The 24,691-nt window shown below is 41.2% G+C and overlaps 1 protein-coding gene across 1 annotated transcript in view; it reads left to right on the top strand.

Moving 5' to 3' along the window:
* The window catches only part of LOC129637740 (cytochrome P450 3A28), a 38,606-nt gene extending 14,337 nt beyond the window's left edge, over positions 1-24,269 (top strand). Inside the window, exons 5-13 of the mRNA XM_055562002.1 lie at positions 4,686-4,799; positions 5,062-5,150; positions 6,469-6,617; positions 9,911-10,038; positions 11,075-11,141; positions 16,634-16,794; positions 19,219-19,445; positions 21,636-21,798; positions 23,826-24,269. Coding sequence (XP_055417977.1) covers positions 4,686-4,799; positions 5,062-5,150; positions 6,469-6,617; positions 9,911-10,038; positions 11,075-11,141; positions 16,634-16,794; positions 19,219-19,445; positions 21,636-21,798; positions 23,826-23,933 — 1,206 coding nt within the window. The 3' untranslated portion in view covers positions 23,934-24,269. The remainder of the gene's footprint in view (positions 1-4,685; positions 4,800-5,061; positions 5,151-6,468; positions 6,618-9,910; positions 10,039-11,074; positions 11,142-16,633; positions 16,795-19,218; positions 19,446-21,635; positions 21,799-23,825) is intronic.
* The last annotated feature ends 422 nt before the right edge of the window (positions 24,270-24,691 follow it).

Below are 24,691 nucleotides of genomic sequence, written 5' to 3'. Positions count from 1 at the left end.
TTTTTGTGTTTCCTGTCTAGAGAACATCCTTTAGTATTTGTTGGAGAGCTGGTTTGGTGGTGCTGAATTCTCTCAGCTTTTGCTTGTCTGTAAAGCTTTTGATTTCTCCTTCATATTTGAATGAGATCCTTGCTGGGTAGAATAATCTGGGCTGTAGGTTATTTTCTTTCATCACTTTAAGTATGTCTTGCCATTCCCTCCTGGCTTGAAGAGTTTCTATTGAAAGGTCAGCTGTTATCCTTATGGGAATTCCCTTGTGTGTTATTTGTTGTTTTTCCCTTGCTGCTTTTAATATTTGTTCTTTGTGTTTGATCTTTGTTAATTTGATTAATACGTGTCTTGGGGTGTTTTGCCTTGGGTTTATCCTGTTTGGGACTCTCTGGGTTTCTTGGACTTGAGTGATTATTTCCTTCCCCATTTTAGGGAAGTTTTCAACTATCATCTCCTCCAGTATTTTCTCATGGTCTTTCTTTTTGTCTTCTTCTTCTGGGACTCCTATGATTCGAATGTTGGGGTGTTTAATATTGTCCTGGAGGTCTCTGAGATTGTCCTCATTTCTTTTAATTCGTTTTTCCTTTTTCCTCTCTGATTCATTTATTTCTACCATTCTGTCTTCTAATTCACTAATCCTATCTTCTGCCTCTGTTATTCTACTATTTGTTGCCTCCAGAGTATTTTTTATCTCATTTATTGCATTATTCATTATATATTGACTCTTTTTTATTTCTTCTACGTCCTTGTTAGGGCTAGGGCACCCCACTACAGTACTCTTGCCTGGAAAATCCCATGGATGGAGGAGCCTGGTAGGCTGCAGTCCATGGGGTCGCTAAGAGTTGGACAGGACTGAGCGACTTCACTTTCACTTTTCACTTTCATGCATTGGAGAAGGAAATGGCAACCCACTCCAGTGTTCTTGCCTGGAGAATCCCAGGGACTGGGGAGCGTGGTGGGCTGCTGTCTATGGGGTCGCACAGAGTCAGACACGGCTGAAGTGACTTAGCAGTAGCAGGTCCTTGTTAAACCTTTCTTGCATCTTCTCAATCCTTGTCTCCAGGCTATTTATCTGTGATTCCATTTTGATTTCAAGATTTTGGATCAATTTCACTATCATTATTCAGAATTCTTTATCAGGTAGATTCCCTATCTCTTCCTCTTTGGTTTGGTTTGGTGGGCATTTATCCTGTTCCTTTACCTGCTGGGTATTCCTCTGTCTCTTCATCTTGTTTATATTGCTGAGTTTGGGGTGTCCTTTCTGTATTCTGGCAGTTTGTGGAGTTATTTTTATTGTGGAGCTTCCTCACTGTGTATGGGTTTGTACAGGTGGCTTGTCTTGGCTAGGGAAACTTGTGTCGGTGTTCTGGTGGGTGGAGCTGGATTTCTTCTCTCTGGAGTGCAATGAAGTGTCCAGTAATGAGTTATGAGATGTCTATGGTTTTGTAGTAACTTTGGACAGCCTGTATATTGGAGCTCAAGACTGTGTTCCTGTGTTGCTGGAGAATTTGCTTGGTATGTCTTGACCTGGAACTTGTTGGCCCTTGTGTGGTGCTTGGTTTCAGTGTAGGTATGGAGGCGTTTGATGAGCTCCTGTCAATTAATGTTCCATGGAGTCAGGAGTTCCCTGGAGTCAGGGTTTGGACTTAAGCCTCCTGCTCCCAGTTATCAATCTTATTTTTACAGTAGTCTCAAAACTTCTCCTTCTATACAGCACCATCGATAAAACATCTAGGTTAAAGATGAAAAGTTTCTCCACCATGAGGGTCACCCAGAAAGGTTCACAGCGTTACATGGAGAAGAGAAGAGGGAGGAGGGAGTTAGAGGTGACCCGAATGAGATGAGGTGGAATCAATAGAGGAGAGAGCGGGCTAGCCAGTAATCACTTCCTTATGTGCACTCCACAACTGGACCGCTCAGAGATGTTCACGGAGCTATACTGAGAAGAGAAGAGGGAGGAAGGAGACAGAGGTGGCCAGGAGGATAAAAGGGGGGAATGAAAAGAAGAGAGACAGATCCAGCCAGTAATCAGTTCCCTAAGTGTTCTCCACCATCTGGAACACACAGAAATTCACAGAGTTGGGTAGAGTAGAGAGGGGTTAGGAAGGAGACACAGGCAACTTGGTGGAGAAAAAGGAGAGTCCAAAGGGGGAGACAGCAGGCAAGCCAGTAATCTCGCTCCCAAGTAAAAAATGGGTACTGAAGATTGGGTTCTTAAAGGTACAAAATTGGTAACAAATACCTAAAAGCAAAAATTAAAAATCTAGGGTAGAGTTTGGAATTTCAAAAATACATTGTTAAAGAAAAGAAGAAGGAAAAGAAAGAGAGAGAGAGAGAAAAAAAAACAAAGTCACAAAAATTATAAAGAAAATATAGGTACAAAATTGATAACAAATACCAAAAAGCAAAAGCTAAAAATCTAGAGTATAGTTTGTAATTTCAATAATACAATGTTAAAGAAAAGAAGAAGAAAAAGAAAGAGAAAAAAAAACAAACAAAGTCACAAAAATTATAAAGAAAATATAGGTACAAAATTGATAACAAATACCAAAAAGCATAAATTAAAAATCTAGAGTAGAGTTTGGAATTTAAAAAATACAATGTTAAAGAAAAGAAAAAAAAAAAGAAAGAGAAAAAGAAAAAAAAAGGTCACAAGAATTATAAAATATATATATATGAAGTTTGCTTTAAAAAAAATAGGGTCTTTTTTTTTTTGCAAAGTAATAGTAGGTTATAAAAGTGAAAATTAAAGGAGTAATAGAGGTCTTAAAATTTTTTTTTTAATTAAAAAAAAAAAGAAAGAATGATCGTAAAAATAGTAAAAATATAGCTAGGACTTTCTCTGGTGTTATTGTGGGTATTGTGGGGTCAGTTCATTTTCTGCTAGTTCCTTGGTCCGGCTTCTATTTCTCAAGATCTATAGCCCCCTTCGTATGTAGTCGGTACTAAGGACAGGGTTTTAATCTATTGCCTGTCGCTTCCAAGGCGGTTCTCTCTGTTATAGCTTCTTCTGTTTGCTGGTCTCTTCAGTGTCTGATTTCCACCCTGACACAAAGGGGGCGGTGGTGGACACTTTTTTTTTTTTTAGTCTCACTTGTTCAGTCGTGCTGTGGGTAGGGAGGGACGCTACAAACAAATAACACTGGCGTTTGCTCGCAGTGCCTCAGCCACACTGGGCCTGCCCCCGCTCACCGCGCGTGTAGCCTTCCTGGCCACACTGCTCAGGCTCTAGGTTGTTCCGCTGGGATCCATCCGCAGCCAGCCCTGGGCTGCTTGCACCTCCCAGGTCTAAGCCGCTCAGGTTCAGGCACTCGGGAAGTCCTCAGAGGCGCAGACTCGGTTGAGCCTGTGTTTTGTGCCCTTCCCAGGTCCGAGCAGCTCAGGTGATGAGGTGTTTGGCGAGCAGGGCTGCTGCGACTTATCGCCTCCCCGTCGCTCGGTTTTCTGGGTGTACAACCGGTGCACCTTCTCAGGCGGATGTTGACCGTCCAGAGCACCAAGAAGTCTTAGTTAGAAAATAAGCCTGCTTACAGTTTTGTAGTCTCTCTGGGGCTGCGATTGCCCACTTCCAGCTCTGGCTGCCTGTCACTGGAGGGGGTGGTCTGCAGCCGGCTATCTCTGTCCAGTCCTTTGTTCTGTGCGCGGGCCTGGCGATGTCTTAGGTTAGGGCTGGCTTTCCGCGTGGTAGCTATCCCACAGTCTGGTTTGCTAGCCCAAATTAGTTCGCTCAGATAGCGCTCGGGGCATTCAGGCCAGATCCTTAATCTAAGCGATGCAGCCTGCGCCTCCCTGCCCAGCCCCCGCTTGCTAGTGACGGGTATCTGCGCTGCTCCTCCGCTGGGGGAGCCCATTTGGGCTCGTAATCTGTGGGTTTTAATTGTTTGTTTATTTTTCCTCCCTGTTATGTTGCCCTCTGTGCTTCCAAGGCTCGGCACAGACTCGGCAGTGAGAGTGTTTCCTGGAGTTTGGAAACTTCTCTCTTTTTAAGACTCCCTTCCCGGAATGGAGCTCCATCCCTCCCTCTTTTGTCTCTTTTTTTGTCTTTTATATTTTTTCCTACCTCCTTTCGAAGACAACGGGTTGCTTTTCTGGGTGCCTGATGTCCTCTGCCGGCATTCAGAAGTTGTTTTGTGGAATTTACTCAGCGTTTAAATGTTCTTTTGATGAATTTGTGGGGGAGAAAGTGGTCTGCCCGTCCTGTTCCTCCACCATCTTAGCTCCTCCTCTATTTTTATTTTTAAAAAGTCTCATATCAAGAAATGTTTTGAATCCACATGCTGTAGACATGTAAAGAAAGAACTGGTCTGAGACAACATATGTTTGTCAAAGCTATCAGCTTTCTGTCACTAGTTAGTTCCCTTGTACTCTTCACAGACCGGGAGGATGAACTAGGTCTTATTCCTGCCTATTCCTTTGGGAAAACCCTTTCTATACTACATGGGTCATTTTCACTTAATAGGATACTGAAATATGAAGTTTGGAAACCACATCAAGTGGCTGGGTGTCTCTCCTCCACACCCACAGAAACCTAGATATTTTGGATAAATATTCATTAAGCATTTAGCATAGGGTCTGCTACTAAGTAGACAGTCACTAAATATTAGCTGAATAATTGATCCTTATTTAAGAAATCTTCCACAACTGTTGAGACTTCTAAAACTTATAGAGGATAAATATGTTTTGCTTTTGACTAGATTTTTGGTCCAATGGGAATTATGAAATATGCCATCTCTCTGGCTTGGGATGAACAATGGAAGAGAATACGGACGTTGCTGTCTCCAGCCTTCACCAGCGGAAAGCTCAAGGAGGTAAGAAAAGAAGAGGATTTTCAATTAGAAACTTATGGAATGACGCTAGGGACAGGTAGAAACCGAGATCATAGTCTCTTTTCAAAGAGGAGTCTGCTGAGTTTGAGTTTTTTAACGTTGGTCTTTTGTCTTTACATCCTAGAGAGACATTTTTAAGATTTTTATAAAATGTCAGTTACTACTCCATGCTTAGGAAAGCCAGGTCCTTCTAGGACTTGAGTCTCCACATTTAACTTCATGTGATGATATATTTAATGTCCAGATGTTCCCCATCATTGGCCAGTATGGAGATATGTTGGTGAGGAACCTGAGGAAGGAAGCAGAGAAAGGCAGTCCTGTCAACATGAAAGAGTAAGTAGGGATGAAGCTGCTGGTCCTCTGAGCTCCACTGAGAGCTTCTCACTGCCTACCATGGGGTCAAGTTCCAACTGCTGTGTCTATCTAGTGAATAGACAGAAGTAGGTCGTGTTACAAACCTGACGGGCCGCTCCAGAACGAGTGGCATCTCATCGAAGAAAGCCGGGCAGCCAGGAGAGAAGGTGTCTTTTGTGTACATGAGCCATAAAGAGCTTATCTTAACTATGACTTTATGGATATTCCAGAAGACTAAAATAAACAGTTTTGAAAGGAGAACATTATCATGCCAAAGTACTGAGTATAGAGGGTGTGAAACAGTGGCAGAGGAAGGCTCTTGGTATATATTGGCAGGTAGTGCATTGGGCAGTAAATTTACAGTATTGAACTTGAAACAACTTAAATCTCTTCACACTTTTCCTACAGAAAATACTAAATATTAATTATTCATCACTATTTGTTCTTCTTTCATCCTCAAAAGAGAGAAGGCCCTGTACAGACTATGGGTGGGGTAACCATAGTTTTTGTTGTCTAAACTGAGATTTCTTTTAAAAAACAACTATACTGTAATAACAGATATAAAGGAAGACAGTCCCAGGGAAGCTGAGGACATACGCTCACTTAGCCATGGGATTCCCTAAGTCAATTTGAAAGGATTTTTGTTAAACTCAGAACAGTTTTAGTTCTTATAGTTCACAGAAATGAGTCTTCCCTCAGGGCAACCACAGAACACTGGGGTTGAGGAAGACAGGTCTTCCAGGAGCCTTAGCAGTAGTGTGAGACAAGGAGGGATGATGTTCCTGGCAACTCAGAACAGGGCACTGCTGTTAGGTAATGTGCTAAAGGGAAATCAGCTCTGAGTACAGGTTTTATGGTGAAGCAAGACCCAGGTCAATGTCCCTTCTCTTGACTCCCCAGGAAAAGTTAATTATTCCACACTTTGTCTTACTCAAACACAGTCCTTACACACTCATTATTGTCCATAGTCAAAACACATTACTGTACTTCCTGTCTGATTGTGTGTGTCTTTCTCTATGACAAGATCCCTGAATTCAGGGGGTGGGGGTCTAGGTTGCCTTAATGTCCCCACCTCCCTAACGTAGGGCCAGTTGCATCACTCACATGTCATATACACCTCAGGAGTGAGAGATAGTAGCAGAGACTCTTCTATGATCCAGCAGGTGGTTCTGAGAGAGTGTGGCTCTTTTCCTGTCTGCCTGGGCATCGGATTTTACGTGTATTTCTTGTTGCACATGTTGGACAAGGATAAAGAGGTGTTGATTTTAACTGAACATGTTTTTCTCTCTCTACTAAGCATGTTTGGAGCCTACAGCATGGATGTGATTACTGGCACAGCATTTGGAGTGAATATTGATTCCCTCAACAACCCACACGATCCCTTTGTGGAACATAGCAAGAACCTCTTAAGATTTAGACCCTTCGATCCATTCATTCTTTCAATAAGTATGTGAACTACTTTATTTCTTATTCTTTATTCCTCTTTCATCCCTCCTTTCCTCCCTCCCTTCCTTCTTTCAATCCTTCCTTCATCTATCTTTTTTTAAATAATAGGTGTAATAAGATGCAATTCACATACCACATAATACACCAGTGTGAAATGTATAATTCATTCATTTTTACATCCTACCTATCCATCAACAAATGAAATGGACATGGAAGTTATATACAACATTCAGTATACACATTGAATATTATATCTGTGTGTGTGTGTGTGTGTGTGTGTGTGTGTATTCACAGAATTGAATATTATTCAACCAGGAGAGGAAGAAAATCCTGCCATTTGCAACAAGGTGGAAGGACCTTGAGGGTATTATGTTATGTGAAATAAATCAAACAGAGAAAGGTGAATACTTATATAGAATTAAAATAAAAAAAAACACCCTGGGTCTTCCCTGGTAGTCCAGTGGTGAAGAATCTGCTTCCAATTCAGGTAACGAGTTCAATCACTGGTCAGGGAACTAAGATCCCACATACCACAGAGAAAACTGAGCCCACAGGCTGCAGCAAAAACCCAGTCAACCAAAATTTTTAAAAATAAATTAATTTTAAAAACCCAAAACTAAAAAACAAGAAGAAGAACACCAAACTCATATAAAAGCAAGATCAGATTTCTTTTGTTAGGAGAGGAGTGGCTTGGATTGGTGGGAAATTGAATAAAGGTATTCAAAAGATGTGATTTTTCAGCAACAACATAAAAGTACTGGCAGAATAATGTACAATATGAGTACACTTAACACTACTGTGATTTACTATATTTGTGATTTACTAAGAAAGTAGATCCTAAAGGTTCTCATCACAAGGGGAAAAAAAAAACTGTAACTATATCAGGTGAGGAATGCTAACTAAACTAATGGGGCTAATTTTAAAATACATGTATGTTAAGTCATTCATTAGTCATTACGCTGTGCCCAAATTAACACAGTGCTGGATCTCAACTATAACAGCACAATTGAAAAAGAAAGGTTTTTAGCACTCTCAGAGACATATGCACAACCATCACGGCTGCCAATTTTTGTCAACTCTCAAGCCCTGTACCTATCACCTTCCACTCCCCCTTAGCTTTAAGCTATCCCTTGGGCTTCCCTGGTGGCTCAGCTGGTAAAGAATCTGCCTGCAATCCAGGAGACCTGGGTTCAATCCCTGGGTTGGGAAGATCCTCTGGAGAAGGGAGTGGCTACCTACTCCAGTAATCTGGCCTGGAGAATTCCATGGACAGTCCATGGGGTTGCAAAGAGTCGGACACAACTGAGCGACTTTCACTTTCTCAATCTATGTTCTGTCACTTCAAATTTGCTTATTTTAGACGCTAGATATGATGGAATCATATAATATGTGGTCTTTTGTGGCTGACTTCTTTCATTTATCATGAGTAATCTAAAATTGTAGCACATATCAGTACTTCATTCCTTTGTACGCCAAATGGTATTTCATTATATGGACATTCCGCATTTTGTTTACCCATTCATCAGCTGATGAACATTTGGGCCATTCACTATTAAGTATGGTGTTAGCTTAGTTTTTCATAGACGACTTTCATCAAGTTGAGGAAATTCCCTTCTGTTCCGGTTTGTTGAGTGTTTTTATCACAAGGGAATGTTAGGTTTTGCCACATGCTTATTATGCATGTGTTAGATGATGGCATTGTTTTTTTAATTCCTTTGGTATGGTTTATTGTACAACTTGGCATTCCTGGGATAAACCCCACTTGGTCATGGTGTGTATCACTTTTGATGTGTTGCTAGATTCAGTTTGCCAGTATTCTGTTGAGGATCTGTGCATCCGTGGGATAAGGTATGTTGGTCTGTACCTTCTTGGGCTGTTTTTGTCTGGTTCTAGTATCAAACCCATACACTTTGGAAGTGCTCCAGTGTCTTCTATTTTTTTGGAAGAGTTTGTTTAAAAATGGGGCTAATCCTTTAAATATTTGGTAGTATTCACCATTGAAACCACCTCTACCTGAGCCTTTCTTCACCAAGCTGTGGGCTGTTTCTTGATAACTAACTCAAACTTTGTCCATTTTAATAGGTATATCAGATTGTCTGTTGCTTTTTGGATCACTTTCTGCAGTTTGTGTCTTTCTGAGAATCTGTCCGTTTTATCTAAATGATCTAATTTATTGTCATACTGTTGTTCATAGATTACTTTTTTATTGAAGTAAAGTTGATTTACAGTATTGCATTAGTTTCAAGTGTACAGCAAAGTAATTCAGCTATGTACACACAAACACATATTCTTTTCCAAGTTCTTCTCCAGTATAGGTTATTATAAGATATTGAGTATACAAAGATTTCTTTATAGTCCCTGTACTTTTTAAAATGTCATTTGTAATCTCCCTTCTTTTACTTTTGATGCTAGCAATTTGAGTATTTTCTTTTCTTTTTCTTTTCTTTTTTTTTTTTTTTTGGCCAGTCTAGCTAAAAAAATCTTTCGAAGCATCAACTTTTAGTTTCACTGACTTTCTCCACTGTTTTTTAATCTCCTACTCATTACAGTTTCTTCCACCTTCTACTTACTTTAAGTTTTGTTTGTGCTCCTCCTTTCAGAGTGTGAAGGTGGAAATTTAGGTTCTTGTTTTAGGATCTTTGTTCTTTTAATATCTAAACATACAGCCACAAATATCTCCCTGAACACTGCTTTTTGCTACATCCCATCAGATCTGATATACTGTATCTTCATTTTTAATCATTTAAAAGCAATTTTTGATTGCCCTTTTTATGTCTTCTACAACCCATTGGTTATTTAGGAGTGTGTTATTTAATTTCCACATATTTGTGTATCTCTTAATTGTCTTTCTGCTATTATTTCTAATTCTATTCCATTGTGGTAGAAAGACACATACTGTATTATTTTGATCATGACTGTTTTTTTTTAAACTGCACAATTAATTGAAGTAACAGGTTTTGGTCTGCTTTATCCAAAGAGATGCTAGTCCAAGAATTAAAGGCTATGAGGTTCCAGAATGTAATCCTATTCTTTGGTCAGTCCAAAGATGCAGAGGGAACCACTGATCTCACTACTATAGTGATGGGCCCCAGATGTGGATTTGGCCTTGATCAGTCATTGACTTGGAAGTCTGAGCAAAGGTCTAGAGGCAATGGGTCATGATTGAGTATCCTGGTGGTTTTACTCTTTTGATTGGTAGAGCAAATTATATCTGCTAAAGGTAAACTATATTTGCTAAATGCAAAGTAAAATTTGCATTTTCACCAAACTTCCTTTTATCTTTTTCCCTGCAGTATTATTTCCATTTCTCAACCCAGTTTTTGAAATATTAAACATTACTCTGTTTCCAAAAAGTACTGTGGACTTTTTCACAAAATCTGTAAAGAAGATTAAAGAAAGTCGCCTCACAGATAAACAAACGGTAAAGTCTGGTGGTGGTTACAAGTGGGTGTTCACTTTTTAATAATTTATTGAGCTGTATACATATGACTTCTATGCATCTTTGCATTTTTGAAAGATAGGTAGAAAACTATAGAGTATAGAATAGGATGGTTCTAAAATTTGAGGGGGGGGAGGCAATGGAAGAGGAAAAGGATGGGGAAGAAAATAAGATTATGAACCAGAGAGTTCTTCAGTGGTTCTTTTACTGAACCAGAGAAGCATGCTAATTAGTATATGAGGGATAAGAGTTACTGATTAAAAATAATTTTACTGATATTTTACCAAATATTAGCTTGGTAAAGAATTACTTCAATGCCAAGCCTCATATTTTATAAGTTGTCAGATGAAAGACTCCATCAGATGCCTGATAGATTGCAGTCTTTTAAAAAGTTGAGCCCTGTCATGGTCTGAAGTGAGCAGGCGTCTTCTCTGGCCAATGAAGCCACAAGTGGGTTAACCCAGTTTGGCCTTCATGATGCCATGAGGCCAGCACAAGGTTGTCTGCAGGTTAGGAGAGATGGGCTGGTTACAGGATGTCACTAAAGAATGTGTAGAGTCCTGGGAGGGTCAAGAGTTTGTAGATGCTTCTGCAAAATCTGCTGGTGACCTATGCAATGTGAGGGAGTTGATTTGTGTATCCATTCATTAAGAGTTAAAGTTGAAGGGGAAAAAAGGATTGAAGCCATGGACCTGTTCCTGAGCAAACAGGTGTGACAGGAGAGACAGCAGATAACTATCTGGTTAAGAAGCTGTTTCAAAAGTCAAAGAAACCAAAGATCAGAGAGAGTGAGGGCAAAAAACCAGTGGGACGTGATGCCTGGGTTTCTCTCAGGGAAGCATCATGGTCTCTAAGATTTGTAGGTGGGTGGTTTTGTTCACTGAGGACTCAGGCAATATTAGTTAGACTCTTGCTCTTTAAGGGGCCATGTTTTCAGGAAAGAAGTTAAATATACACTCCTGATTTATTTCTATCTTCACAAGTAATTTCTAAAATTGATTTCTCTTTCTGTTTCCAGAATCGAGTGGATTTACTTCAGCTAATGATTAACTCTCAGAATTCCAAAGAAATTGACACCCATAAAGGTAACCATGGAGAGCTTCATGGGGGCCACTATGGGAAGGCGTATAGGTAGGGTGCGGCTCTCAAAATGTGCAAGAAGTTTTCCAGGCATGTGAGAATTTCTGCCAAATGGAAGAAAGACACTTGTGCAGAAAGAGTAGACTGTGGTACTTCCTGGAAGTTTCCAGGCACAACTTTGTTCAGAGCTCGAAAGGGCAAGTATGGCAAGGATGTCAGGCCCAGAAGTGAGTCACGGTCAGTGGATCACCTACAGCTGAACCTCTGGGGAGCTTTGTTCTAATATCAATTCTCAGGCTCCTCCAGATCCACATTGCCCCACTGTTGGTGCCCGTAACTTGGAACTCTTGGCTAAGGTTGTATTTACAAGCTTACTCTAGAGATTATTTTTTCCCTTTTGTAATTAATAAATGACTTGTGAGAGACGCCTGTGAGACTGGAAATACACTGTTTCTCTTCAAATTGTCACCTACTTATTTTATCATTCATGGGTGGTTTCTGACTGAAACCATCGTTACCATGATGGTTATAACACGATGACTTTCTGATCCCATCATTCTTCTGTATTTATGAGTTGATGTTCTTTTGTAGGGAAGCTCTCCATTCTCTCTTGTTGGCTTACTTGTTCATCTATATTTATATAGCATGATCTCATGTACTCTCTTACATCACTTTTCATTTTGATTCTCAAATTCTTTCTGGTTTGTCCACTGGAGCTTTTTCAAGTAGGACCGTACATTCTTTTTTCTTTTCTCCTTTCTTCACTTTAAATCTTTTTTTAATGGGCTATTTTTAGAATAGTTAGTTTTATAAGAAAATTGAGTGCAAAGTATAGAGATTTCCAATATACATCCTGCCCCAACTACACACAGTCTTCCCCCCACTATCAAAAGACCACACCAGAGTTGTGCATTTGTTAGAATCAATGAACCTACATTAATGCATCATTATCATCCAAAGTGTATAGCTGACCTTAGGGTTCATTCTTAGTATTATACATTCCATGGGTTTTGGCAAATGCGTAAGGATGTACCATCAGTGCATACAAGTTTCCACTGTCCTTTAAAGTATCTTTTTCTAAGAACTTCCTCACTTTCTGATGTAAGACAATCCAGGCTTCTCCTACCCCTGAGTAGCCCTGGAATCAGCTGTTTTTTCAAAGGAGCTCTAGTTCCCTTTATTGAAAAGTGGTATTTATAAGTCACAATCTAGGATCTTAGGAATGCTTATTGCCTGTAGGGATTCATTGCCTCTAGGGATTCTTTGCTTCTAGATCTTTCCACTGGACAAAGCTAAGAACATAAAATATTTTTACACAAGAGAGTGAGCATAAGTAGTTCCATATCTACCCTTACCATAATCACTCCCACACGTTAAATTTTAAGCTATCAGTCATTTGACGACCATGTCACAAAATTCTTGAATTTTAAAAATTTTATTCTGGAGCAATGCTGGGGTCCAGCCCCAGCTGATCCAGGGAGTTTGAAGCGGGGATGGTGTCGGCGAGGATCAGGACACAATAGCTTCAATTAGATATTAATTAGAGATGTAAAGAGTAATAGAATGAGGATAGCTCAGTAGGAAAATTCAGTGGAGAAAAGAGGCTGAGTAGCTTGGTTTACGCGGGAAACCAATAAAACTTCAAGACAAGAAGCTTGCACCACTTACGTAGGCCGCAGGCGTCCTTCCGTTCTCCCGAAGGATAGGAGACACTGAGGCCTCCCCGGTCAGATCTTAGAAGCCCAGGCATAATTAGTAAGCATGGCGGGTTCCGCGCTCCAGATGGAGACTCAGCCAGAGTGAGAGAGAGTGCGACATGGGGAGACCAGTATTTTGAGAAACTGATCCCAATTCTTTATTTTCCATGGTCTACTTTTATACACTGAGACGTTATGCAAAAGTCACACGGGGTCAGCAGTCCTGACTTTTATCAAAGTCAGGTGCTTCATACAAATGTATACAGAGGTCTTAGGGGTGTTACATCATCTTCTGGCCAGGAGGCCTGCTGACAATTTATGACCCTCTCCTTGTGACAGCGGTCAGTCAACCAGGACACTTATTTCTCCAGGGGTGATTATTCTTAAAACAGACACCACCTTCCGAAGGTACCAGATAAAGTTACATTCCTATAGGGTGGGGATGTAGTGGGTTTTAATTAAGGAAAGAATTTACTTAGCCTAAGGTCCAACGTGATTAATATCAAAGGTTAATACTTATTTATTCTATATATTCATTAACGTGTATAAGGGCAGGGGATGTGGAGACTTAGCAGTAAACATTGGCTCAACAAATGAAAAACCCTTCACCAATACAATTTCTAATCAGCCCACTATACTTATACTAATAGTTTTCTAACTTCTCTAAAGAACTGTTTTTAGAAGGTTTAAAGCATCTCGTGCCTCTCACGGTTGGGAGGCTGTGAGCAATCACATGTGGCCAGACAAGCCTGTCAGGCAGGCTAGAGAACCTTCAGAGGAGTTTGTAGGTTGAAACACTCCTGTCACGCCCAGGAGTTTTTATTAACTGGAGCTCTAAATTAACTCCTTCTCTGAAAGAGGTGGTGGGGGACAGCCCCCTGTAAAGTCAGAGGTGTAGGTGAGAGCACAAAGTAGTAAAGTAGGCAGGCTCTGGTTATGGGGGTAGATGCTTGAGGATTTCCAGGGGGACTCCTGAGGCTCGATCAAACAAGAATGAGCTGATGCCAGCACGCCACTATAAATATATCTAAAACTATGTTTAAATCTACTTCAATCTATAATATCTATCTAGATATGTAAGTACATGGTCCAATACATCTTTCTGTGAAGAAGGAGTATTCTGTGTCCACATTGTTCAATATAGTAACCACTTGACATATGTGGCTATTGAGCACTTAACCTGTGGTTATTGCCATTGAAGTATAGCATTTAATTTTGATTAGAATTTAAATAGCCACGTATTAGTACAGCTTTAAACTTTCTGGAGTATCATGGGGTTTATGCTCACTGGGGGAAAGAATTTGATAGTTGAATTTACCCACAATAGAATCACAGAAATCATCATGGGGCAATCAGAACCTTGTAGATCTCTCTTCCACTCATTCTCTATTGTTTTTGTTGTGACTCGCTTGGCTGGGGCAGGTACTACATTGATTTGAGTGCTCTAAGTAACAAAGGTCCTACTTCAGTCCCATCAAAGAGCTGAGAGACTGACCATGCTTGGTCTCTCAGGAGAAATTGAAAAGAGAGACCTATTTATAATTACAAGGGTTTTTTTGCTGAGCATAAAGGAGAGTAAACAGTGGGCGTGTACTGAGGAAGATGACCTTCAGGCCAGGATTGAATCAGCATTGCTAATTCCCCTCTCTGGACCCCATTTTTCTATGGTGCACACTGACCAGTGTCCTTCCACAGACCCATCCTTCCTTCTGGTATTTTAATGCCATTGATTAGACTAGGCTCACTCACAGCTCTTCTGGCTTTTAGTCTGTCTCTGTAGTTTCTGTGCCTATCTGAGATCACCCTGAGAAGACTTGTGCCTCAGGTCTTCTGTTGCCTGATGCCTGTCAATTGTATAATCCATGCTTCTTAGCCAATATTACACACTAATCACCACATCTTATGAAAAGCCAGACTCTGACTCCATTGTTCTAGTTTGGAATTGAGTCTCTGATATTCTAATAAGTTCCCAGATGTTGGTGATGCTGCTGGTCCATGAACACACTTTGACTAGAAAGAGCCATCTATTGTTCTCTTCAGTTCAGTTCAGTTCAGTCGCTCAGTCGTGTCCGACTCTTTGCAACCCCATGAAACACAGCACGCCAGGCCTCCCTGTCCATCACCAACTCCCGGAGTTCACTCAGACTCACGTCCATCGAGTCGGTGATGACATCCAGCCATCTCATCCTCTGTCGTCCCCTTCTCCTCCTGCCCCCAACCCCTCCCAGCATCAGGGTCTTTTCCAATGAGTCAACTCTTCGCATGAGGTGACCTTGGAGTTTCAGCTTCAACATTAGTCCTTCCAATGAGCACCTAGGACTGATGTCCTTTAGGATGGAGTGGTTGGATCTCCTTGCAGTCCGAGGAACTCTCAAGAGTCTTCTCCGACACCACAGTTCAAAAGCATCAATTCTTCGGCGCTCAGCTTTCTTCACAGTCCAACTCTCACATCCATACATGACCACTGGTAAAACCATAGCCTTGACTAGATGGACCTTTGTTGGCAAAGTAATGTCTCTGCTTTTGAATATGCTATCTATGTTGGTCGTAACTTTCCTTCCAAGGAGTAAGCGTCTTTTAATTTCATGGCTGCAATCACCATCTGCAGTGATTTTGGAGTTCCTACAAACATATTTAGATAAAAGATAGTTTAATTTCTCCCATAATGTGGCCTTACCCTTGTACAATCTATCAAAGAATCAAGTTATACTTTAACTAGAGTAATTTAAATTATTCTGGAAGAGAATATGGCCCCATATTACTTATAACTAAAGTGCTTTAAGGTTTCTCCAAGGGACACACTGATTACACTGCGTTTGTTAGACAAAAATGCTGTCTCTTGAAATTACCAAACTCTGTTACTGGGGAGGCAGCATAGTCAGGAGCAGGGAGCCAAGAATAGTATCAGTCCAGTGCAGTAACTCAGTCATGTCTGACTCTTTGTGACCCCATGGACTGCAGCACACCAGGCTTCCCTGTCCATCACCAACTCCTTAAGCTTGCTCAAACTCATGTCCATTGAGTCAGTGATGCCATCCAACCATCTCATCCTCTGTCATCCCCTTCTCCTCCTGCCTTCAATCTTTCCCAGCATCAGGGTCTTTTCTAAAGAATCAGTTCTTTGCATCAGGTGGCCGGAGTATTGGAGCTTCAGCTTCAGCATCAGTCCTTCCAATGAATAATCAGGACTGATTTCATTTGGGATTGACTGATTTGATCTCCTTGCAGTCCAAGGGACTCTCAAGAGCCTTCTCCAACACCACAGTTCAAAAGCATCAATTCTTTGGCTCTCAACTTTCTTTATGGTCCAACTCTCACATCCACACATGACTACTGAAAAAACCAAGCTTTGACTATTTGGACCTTTGTCGACAAAGTGATATCTCTGTTTTTAATATGCTGTCTAAGTTTGTCATAGCTTTTCTTCCAAGGAGCAAGTGTCTTTTAATTTCATGGCTGCAGTTACCATCTGCAGGGATTATGGACAGTGAGAAAACTGTATTAAAACAATTTCTGCTTTTTTCTTGTTTTTTATGTATTTATTTATTTTTTAATTAGAGAATAATTTTTTTACAATATTGTTGGGTTCTGCCATACAACAACATGAATCAGCCATAGGTATACGTATTTCCCCTCCCTCGGAAGTCTGAGAATACAAAACATTCCCAGTTTAACTCTAATTGCTTTTACATTTTCCCCATAAGGATTTGGCAGTTTCATTTGATTTCTCATCATCTAAACTATGATGTTTTATATCAATGTGTTTCATATAATATAAAATGTCTCTTGTCTCCTTTTAGCTCTGTCTGACATAGAACTCGTGGCCCAAAGTACTATCTTTATTTTTGGTGGCTATGAGACCACTAGCAGTACTCTTTCCTTCATTATATATGAATTGACCACTCACCCTGATGTCCAGCAGAAGCTGCAGGAGGAAATTGATGCAACTTTCCCCAATAAGGTGAGTGATGATACCTGGAGAGAGAGGAAGAAGGTGAAGCCTTAGCAAAAATGCCTTCTTGCTGCTCCTTGAACATATTTGCCGAAAGCATAAGCCTCAAATCTTTTACCTGTGCTGTTTAAGAAGGATCTAAGTGTACAAAACAAAGGGGAAACATAGATAATGCCTTGCACACACAGGAATGTAGGTACTGTGAAAAAAAATGCTGGTGTTGGCATATCACATATTACCGTATGCCATGTTAACAAATCACAAAATCTTGGTGGCGTCTAACAGTAAACATCTATTGCTCTGGTGTCTGCATGCATGCATGCTGCATGCTAAGTTGCTTCAGTCGTGTCTGACTCTTTGCAATCCTGTGGACTGTAGCCTGCCAGGCTCCTCTCTCCATGGGATTCTCCAGGCAAGAACACTGGAGTGGGTTGCCAAGACCTCCTCCAGGGGATCTTCCCAACCCAGGAATTGACCCTGTGTCTCCTGCTGCTCCTGATGGCAGGCAGATTCTTTACCACTATAGCCGGACTTGCTGTGGTCTGGGTGTTGGCTGATCTAGGCTAGCCATGGCTAACTAGCTGGGCTGACACAGCTCCTTACATGTTCTACACGTGTCTCATATTCCACATGTCTGCAGCTCAGGGCGATGGTAGGTGTCAAGATCAAGAAGCCCAATCTTGTGGGTGACTTTCAAACTGGCTGCTCACATCACACTAGCCACCTTTCCACTAATTCAAGGTGCCACCTGAGCAACCTGAATGAGAATGGGAGGGAATCACAGAGTTAGATACAAGATAAGGATAGATAGTAGTGCCTACCTAAATTACAGATGATGTGTCTTCTATGGTAAATCTTATTTGGGGATTATTTTTGGTGCAATAAGATGAAAAAGTCACTAAGAGACAGAGAGTAGTTAAAGCATTGTGGTCTCCTCTTTTTATAATAATACTTATGATAACAACACCACTATTGGCTAATATTTACTTCTTACTATCTATGTCTATCTAAACACTTTGCATTTATGAATGAATCTAACCTTCATAAAATTCAGTCTTAGTCAGGAGAGTCTAGGTTACGCCTCAGCAACAGATTAGCCTAAAAATCTCAGGGGCTTTCATAGCAAAGGTTTACTTTTAACCCACATCTACACATCCAACATGGATTGTTAGTGGAGGAATGAGTACACAGTTCTGCTCCACAGAGTCACTTGGGGATACAGGCTAAGGCTCCACCTTCTTGTAACTGCTTTATCTGAAACATTCTTGTTATCTGGGGAATAGGGACCTGAGAGTTGCTCACTGACTTTTCAAATATTTTGTCTCTGAACTGACATAACCACCTCAGTTCACAGCCCATTGGCAAAGTTGGTTTCCCATAACTTCAGATGGCCTGGGAAATATGGGGAATACATGGGATGCTGGGTGAGCAGTGAGTGTCTCTGCCACACAACCCTATGGAGGGTCAGCTCCATCCGTCTCCATGTAACATATGAGATACCTGAGTGACAGGGAGATGAAAGACTTCCAGACACTAGTCGTGTACCTGGTGGTGATCAAGTCAAGCTGTGATCCAGGGTGTTGGCTCTTGAGCCACTCCTATCCTCCACAATGTTGCCCCTTAAATATAACCCCACGTGACAGCCACATACCACCCTCACTAGTCTCAGATATCTGCAAAAACTGGAGGTCTTTGTGGTATGAAGAAAGCTGGCCCCTGGGGCTGGAGTGGCTTATTTAGACCTTCAAACCTTCTGGTCACACCTGCAGGGACAATAGAGGACTCTTCCAGCAACAGAGGGTGGAGTTGAGGATTCTGATTCTCTTGTAATTTCCTCTAGAACTGAAACTGTGTTGCTGGTAGCACTCAGTCTTATTCTTTATTTGCAGATTTGGTTTAGAAAGGAATTCGTTTCTCTCCAAATTATTTACAGAGTTTTCATTTAATGTAGTATTTGCAAACTGTATACGTATAACGAAAAGAATGAGCAGTCAGGAGCCTTCAACTGAGAACCTTCATGTTGAATAGGGGATTTGCTCTTTTACACATTCTCTTTCCTTGGTACTTACATGTACCTTACATGCCTCACTTTCAAAAAGAAACAGTGATTTTGGCCTATTTCACTTAAGAGTAAGGGTTTTAGTCTATTGCTCACATTTGTTCTCCTGAGAAAGAAATACACTGCATGATAATGTGCAGGATTTCAAGCCCTGGTTAGGGCACTGTCCCAACATCTTCCAAGTCCTCACTATTCTACATCTCAATGGGCCCCTGAGAGGTCAAAGGACATGATAGATACTAAAATGTCCATAAATGTCCTTGATCGATTTAAATTATTCCCTGGAGCACCTAACATTTCAATAGGACTGCATCGATGGAGTTGAAGGTTGATCCAAAATCTTAATTTATCAAAATCTGTTTTTCTCTTCCAAGGCCCCTCCCACCTATGATGCCCTGGTGCAGATGGAGTATCTTGACATGGTGGTGAATGAAACTCTGAGAATGTTTCCAATTGCTGGGAGACTCGAGAGGGTCTGTAAGAAGGATGTGGAAATCCACGGGGTGACCATTCCCAAAGGGACAACGGTGCTGGTGCCGCTCTTCGTTCTTCACAACAACCCAGAGCTCTGGCCAGAGCCTGAGGAGTTCCGACCCGAAAGGTACAAGACCCTGGAGAAGAGACACCTACCTCATCCTTTTTGGTGCTTGCAAGTTCTGACAACTCTTATTATAGGTGTCAAATGGGTGGCCATGCGACCATTTACCTGTATATCTTTTTATTGTTTAAAAGACTTTTCTCTTTAACTGTGTTCATTGTTTGAGTTGAATTATCCAAACTAGATTAGAAAAAAGAAAATTATTAGCTGTCTTTATTACTAATACAGTAAGATAAGGCCTCATTAATAATGTATGTCCTTGTGGACAGTTTTCTATGCATATATAGATTTTTGAAACTTTGGGTGGTATTCTTATATATTATTTAGTTCTAAACGGCTTGATTTATTTAACAATAAACTATAAACAATATTCTATGTGCATATGTTTGTATGCATATTCCATAAGTTACCTTACTACTGTCTTATTTCAGGTGTATAGGCTTTTTATTTCCTTTAAGCCTTTCTCTCTATTCTCTCCTAGCTCTCTGAATTCACACATGTCCCACATTCCTTATTTTTAGACACTGGCTGCTGTTTCCTCTTACTATTGTGGGAGCACAGGCTGGAGACCAGAGGTCTCATCCCTGTGGTTCAAGCAGCCTCACTGAGGATGGAGGAGCACCCAGGGGCCCTGGTTCTGTCTTGGGTGCAGACCTGGGCCAGCTCCCTTCTGTCTCAGTATTTGGTGACTTTCCAAAGAGAAGTCCTCTGCTCTCTAGATGTCTAAACTTCCTCCTTGGAGAGCTGTTGAGTATCCTTTTCAGGAATTAGGAGCGAAGGTCTGGTTTGGGCACAGCTTGAACTCTGGATAGAGTTGATTCTCTCCCATTTAGTGTGCAGGGATCAAGGTTTGGAATGAACTTTTCGGGCACTGGCTGGGATCTGGACTTTCGTTTCACCCTGACTATGGGTTGTCATTTCATTTCACCCTGATGGCCAAGGGTTGTCTTGTTTGCCCCGATGTCCAAGTTCTCCCATAGTAGTGACACACAATACTTGTTGATAGAAGAGTCAGAGTCCACCAAGTCCCCTGTTCTGGACCAGGGACACTCTGTTTCTCCCTCAAGCTCAGCAGCTCCCCCTCCTGCAGCATCCAGAAACTAAAAACGGAGACCACTCACCGTACTTCCCTTTCATTCATTCAGCCGTCAAGCAGAGATTTAGTGCTTACCTGTGTATGTCAGGGACTGGGCCATGGAGCGGGAAACCAAATATTTACAAAAGCCTATTATGGAGAATTTTACAAATATACACAAGTGTGGGTGTATTTGAAGCATATACAAGTATATCCTATAGGCACAAGCCTATGAAATACATTTTTATTGCGGTATATTGCTAGTTGTGTTCGTTTCTGCTGCACAATGTATATCTGTATGTGTCTATTCCCTGCTTAAGAAGCATCAACCCATGTTTGCACCATTCACAGGACACTGCTGCCCTTCTATCTCCATATTATTTTGTCACATTGTCTGTAAATTTACATAATGTTTTACAAAATAAGGACTCTTTTAAATATATGTAACCACAATGCTATTATCACTTTCCCCAAATATGCATTTTTCCTTGACATATTAAAATCCTGAGGAGTCAAATTTTATAAAACAGAGGTCTAACCATCAAGGAATTTATAGGCTAGTGGAACAGATAGACAAAGAAATCAGTGATTATCTGGAGTAGCCTGGCATCCCATGCTAACAGAATTCTACTGACCTAAGCATTTTGTGTATGGCAGAGAGAGGTAGAGAGATAATGACACATGGAGATTGGAAGGGAAATGAGGGAAAGCAGTTGAAATATAACAATTTAAATACTCAGAGGTGTTTCTCCTGCTTCCTTCCCCCATGAGCACACAAGTGACGTAAGTGTGCTTGGAGATGGGAACCCATGTTTCCTTCAATCAGATTCATTTCCTAACTGCCTTTCAGAGAGTGAACATGTCACCACCCTGAATGTAAATTTAGAGTTTAAGGATACGTTTTCTTTAAATAACCAATACCTCAACTCAACAGGAGTGAAAGCTTCCTTAGGGTGCAGGGAGTGGAACTTATCTTTCTCACCACAGCAGTGTTCAGTCACCAGCCCACAGAAATCTCCTTATGCTACAGGTCCAAGAGTTAAGTTAAAACCTCAGACCTGCAGCTCTTCTGGTTTTTCTCTTTCATTCACTTGTTTCATGTACTGTTGTGGATCCAGGTTCAGTAAGAAGAACAAGAACAGCATAAATCCTTACGTCTACCTGCCTTTTGGAACTGGACCCCGAAACTGCCTTGGCATGAGGTTTGCTATCATGAACATAAAACTTGCTCTCATCAGAATCCTTCAGAACTTCTCCTTCAAACCTTGTAAAGAAACACAGGTCAGCAATTCACTTTCTGCATTAATAACGTTTTATTGGGAGTTGTTTTTTAACTGATGCTGCTGCTGCTGCTGCTAAGTCACTTCAGTTGTGTCCGACTCTTTGCAACCCCATAGACGGTAGCCCACCAGGCTCCCCCATCCCTGGGATTCTCCAGGCAAGAACATTGGAGTGGGTTGCCATTTCCTTCTCCATTTTTAACTGATGGATCTCTATATATCTAGGTATGTAATCAATTCAAAGGCTAACTTATTCTATCAGCCAGAGAATCTCTTTGGAGTCACCTGAAACCTTTACTTGTCAATCATCCCTGGAGGGCTAAGTCAGCAGCTTCATAAAGACCCCACTATAAAAGGTTGTCTGGAGCCAATGCAGTTAGTGTGGCAGGACTGCACACCATGCACTGAATGGAAGAAAGATTTTAAATTTGGTTTCAAATTCACTGGAAGGAAGTGTGTGCACAATCATGAGAGCAGTGACTTTTCATCATGACTTTTCAGTGATGCTCTTCCCCACCAGGACTTAGAGAGGCTCTTCTGACAGCAGGTCTCAGCCACTGCTTGTATAGTAAAATTGATGGAAAAATTTTGCCATAACACCTAAGAATCTGGTACATTTTAAATACTCGGTATTTTTACTTAAAATTTAAATCAATAAAGAACACAGGCCAACCTGACTTTGTATCAAGCCTGGTACAGAATAGGTGCTCAAATAGGTATTTTGTGGAATGAATGAGGGATGAATGTTATCACTATCCCTCTTGACACAGCTCAGAATAAACATAAAGAATCAAAGATAGGCAGGCAAAATTGAACGAAGGTGGTCAAAAGGTGCAAACTTTCAGTTATAAATGAGCACTAGGGCTGTCATCAGCGAAGGCGAGGGCACCCCACTCCAGTGCTCTTGCCTGGAAAATCCCATGGACGGAGGAGCCTGGTGGGCTGCAGTCCATGGGGTCGCCAAGAGTCGGACACGACTGAGCGACTTCACTTTCACTTTTCACTTTCATGCATTGGAGAAGGAAATGGCAACCCACTCCAGTGTTCTTGCCTGGAGAACCCCAGGGATGGGGGAGCCTGGTGGGCTGCCGTCTATCGGGTCGCACAGAGTTGGACACGACTGAAGTGACTTAGCAGCAGCAGAGCATATGTTGCGGAGAAGGCAATGGCACCCCACTCCAGCTCTCTTGCCTGGAAAATCCCATGGACCGAGGAGCCTGGTGGGCCGCAGTCCATGGGGTCGCTAAGAGTCGGACAAGACTCAGCGACTTCACGTTCACTTTTCACTTTCGTGCATTGGAGAAGGAAATGGCAACCCACTCCAGTGTTCTTGCCTGGAGAATCCCGGGGGTGGGGGAGCCTGGTGGGCTGCCGTCTATGAGGTCGCTCAGAGTCAGACATGACTGACTCGACTTAGCAGCAGCAGCAGGGCTGTCATGCAAAGCACAGTGACTGTTGTTACCATTTCTGTGTGATGTAAGTGAGTGCACCCTAAGACTTCTCTCACAGGGGAAACAGTATTTATTTCTTTTTCTTTTCTTCCTATATGAGATGATGAGTGTTAATAAAACTTACCATGGTAATAATTTTATGACCTCTATAAATAAATCGTTATGCTGTATACCTTAAATATAGGCACTGCTATAAATCAATTATATCTCCATAAAAGTGGAAGTTAAATTCTGATAGGACATGATAAGGGAATACTGTGAGCAACTTTCTTCCCACATGTTTTATAAATATGTTAAATAAACCAACCCTCTCTAAGACGTAAACTATTAAAATTCATTTAAGGAAATACAGACAGCTTAGCTGTCCCCTTATCTGCCCTTGTATCTACTAAACATATTGAACTGGTAGTTTAAAAAAATCCAGTATATATCATGCTAAAAGCTTTGTTGCTGTTGTTGTTGCCGCTAAGTCGTGCCCGACGTTTGGAAAGCAGTGTCTTGTCTGCTTTGCTTTCTTTCTTTGTTTGTTAGCAGGGCTTCATTCATCGGGTCTCATGTGCTTGTTTAACTGTTGCAGATCCCCCTGAAATTATACACTCAAGGACTTACGCAGCCAGAACAACCTGTTATTCTAAAGGTTGTGCCCAGAGACCTGGGACCACAAGTGGAGCCTGACTTTCTCTAAGGATTTTCACTTTGATTTTGAAGGAAGCTGCATCTCAGAACACCAGAGACGTGATCTACTTTGATAAAACCAATAAACGAAGATGGGCTTCACCTACATACTTGATGGCGAGTAGGGATTCTGCATAATCATTTAGCTTTCTCGCTGCCTACCTGGATTATTATATACTACATGCCATACAAAGGAGGTGATTAGTAAACGCCAGATACTCAACTTCACAGGTTCTCATAGGACACTCTCCATCCACCCCAGTTAGTACTATCTACTCCTCCTGAGCACTGATCAGAATGAAGATCTCTCAACAATCTTATCAACAGACTTTAATGAAAATAAGAATTAAAATGGGGACTGGAATGATATTTATATCACAAATTTTATTTTGAATATGCTGAATAAAACATATTGAGCAAGACAATAAGCATCTGTCTACAAGAGTATCACCTGATGCCTATGTGCACGTTAGGGTGGAGGTGCACAACTCAGTCTGGGGAATGCAGTGACCAGATACTTTTTGACTATCACAATTGCTGGTGGGTGGGGCCATCTTCAAAACTCCACCTTAACATATTAAATAGGTAAGAGTTAATTGACTATGACTTTGCCCAGTGTTTAGAAATCTACCTTTTAAATCTACCCTTTTAGTTTAAATCTACCTTTTTTTGGAGCACATATTTTCCATACCTCTTTGTATTCCACCCTCAACTCACATCCATCTTAACACAGTAAACATGGAATAAAAGATGGTTGACTGGGGAGAA

This window comes from Bubalus kerabau, chromosome 23 (genome assembly GCF_029407905.1).
Source record: "Bubalus kerabau isolate K-KA32 ecotype Philippines breed swamp buffalo chromosome 23, PCC_UOA_SB_1v2, whole genome shotgun sequence".
Classification (NCBI taxonomy): domain Eukaryota; kingdom Metazoa; phylum Chordata; class Mammalia; order Artiodactyla; family Bovidae; genus Bubalus; species Bubalus kerabau.
This window is presented reverse-complemented; position numbering and strand designations above follow the sequence as displayed.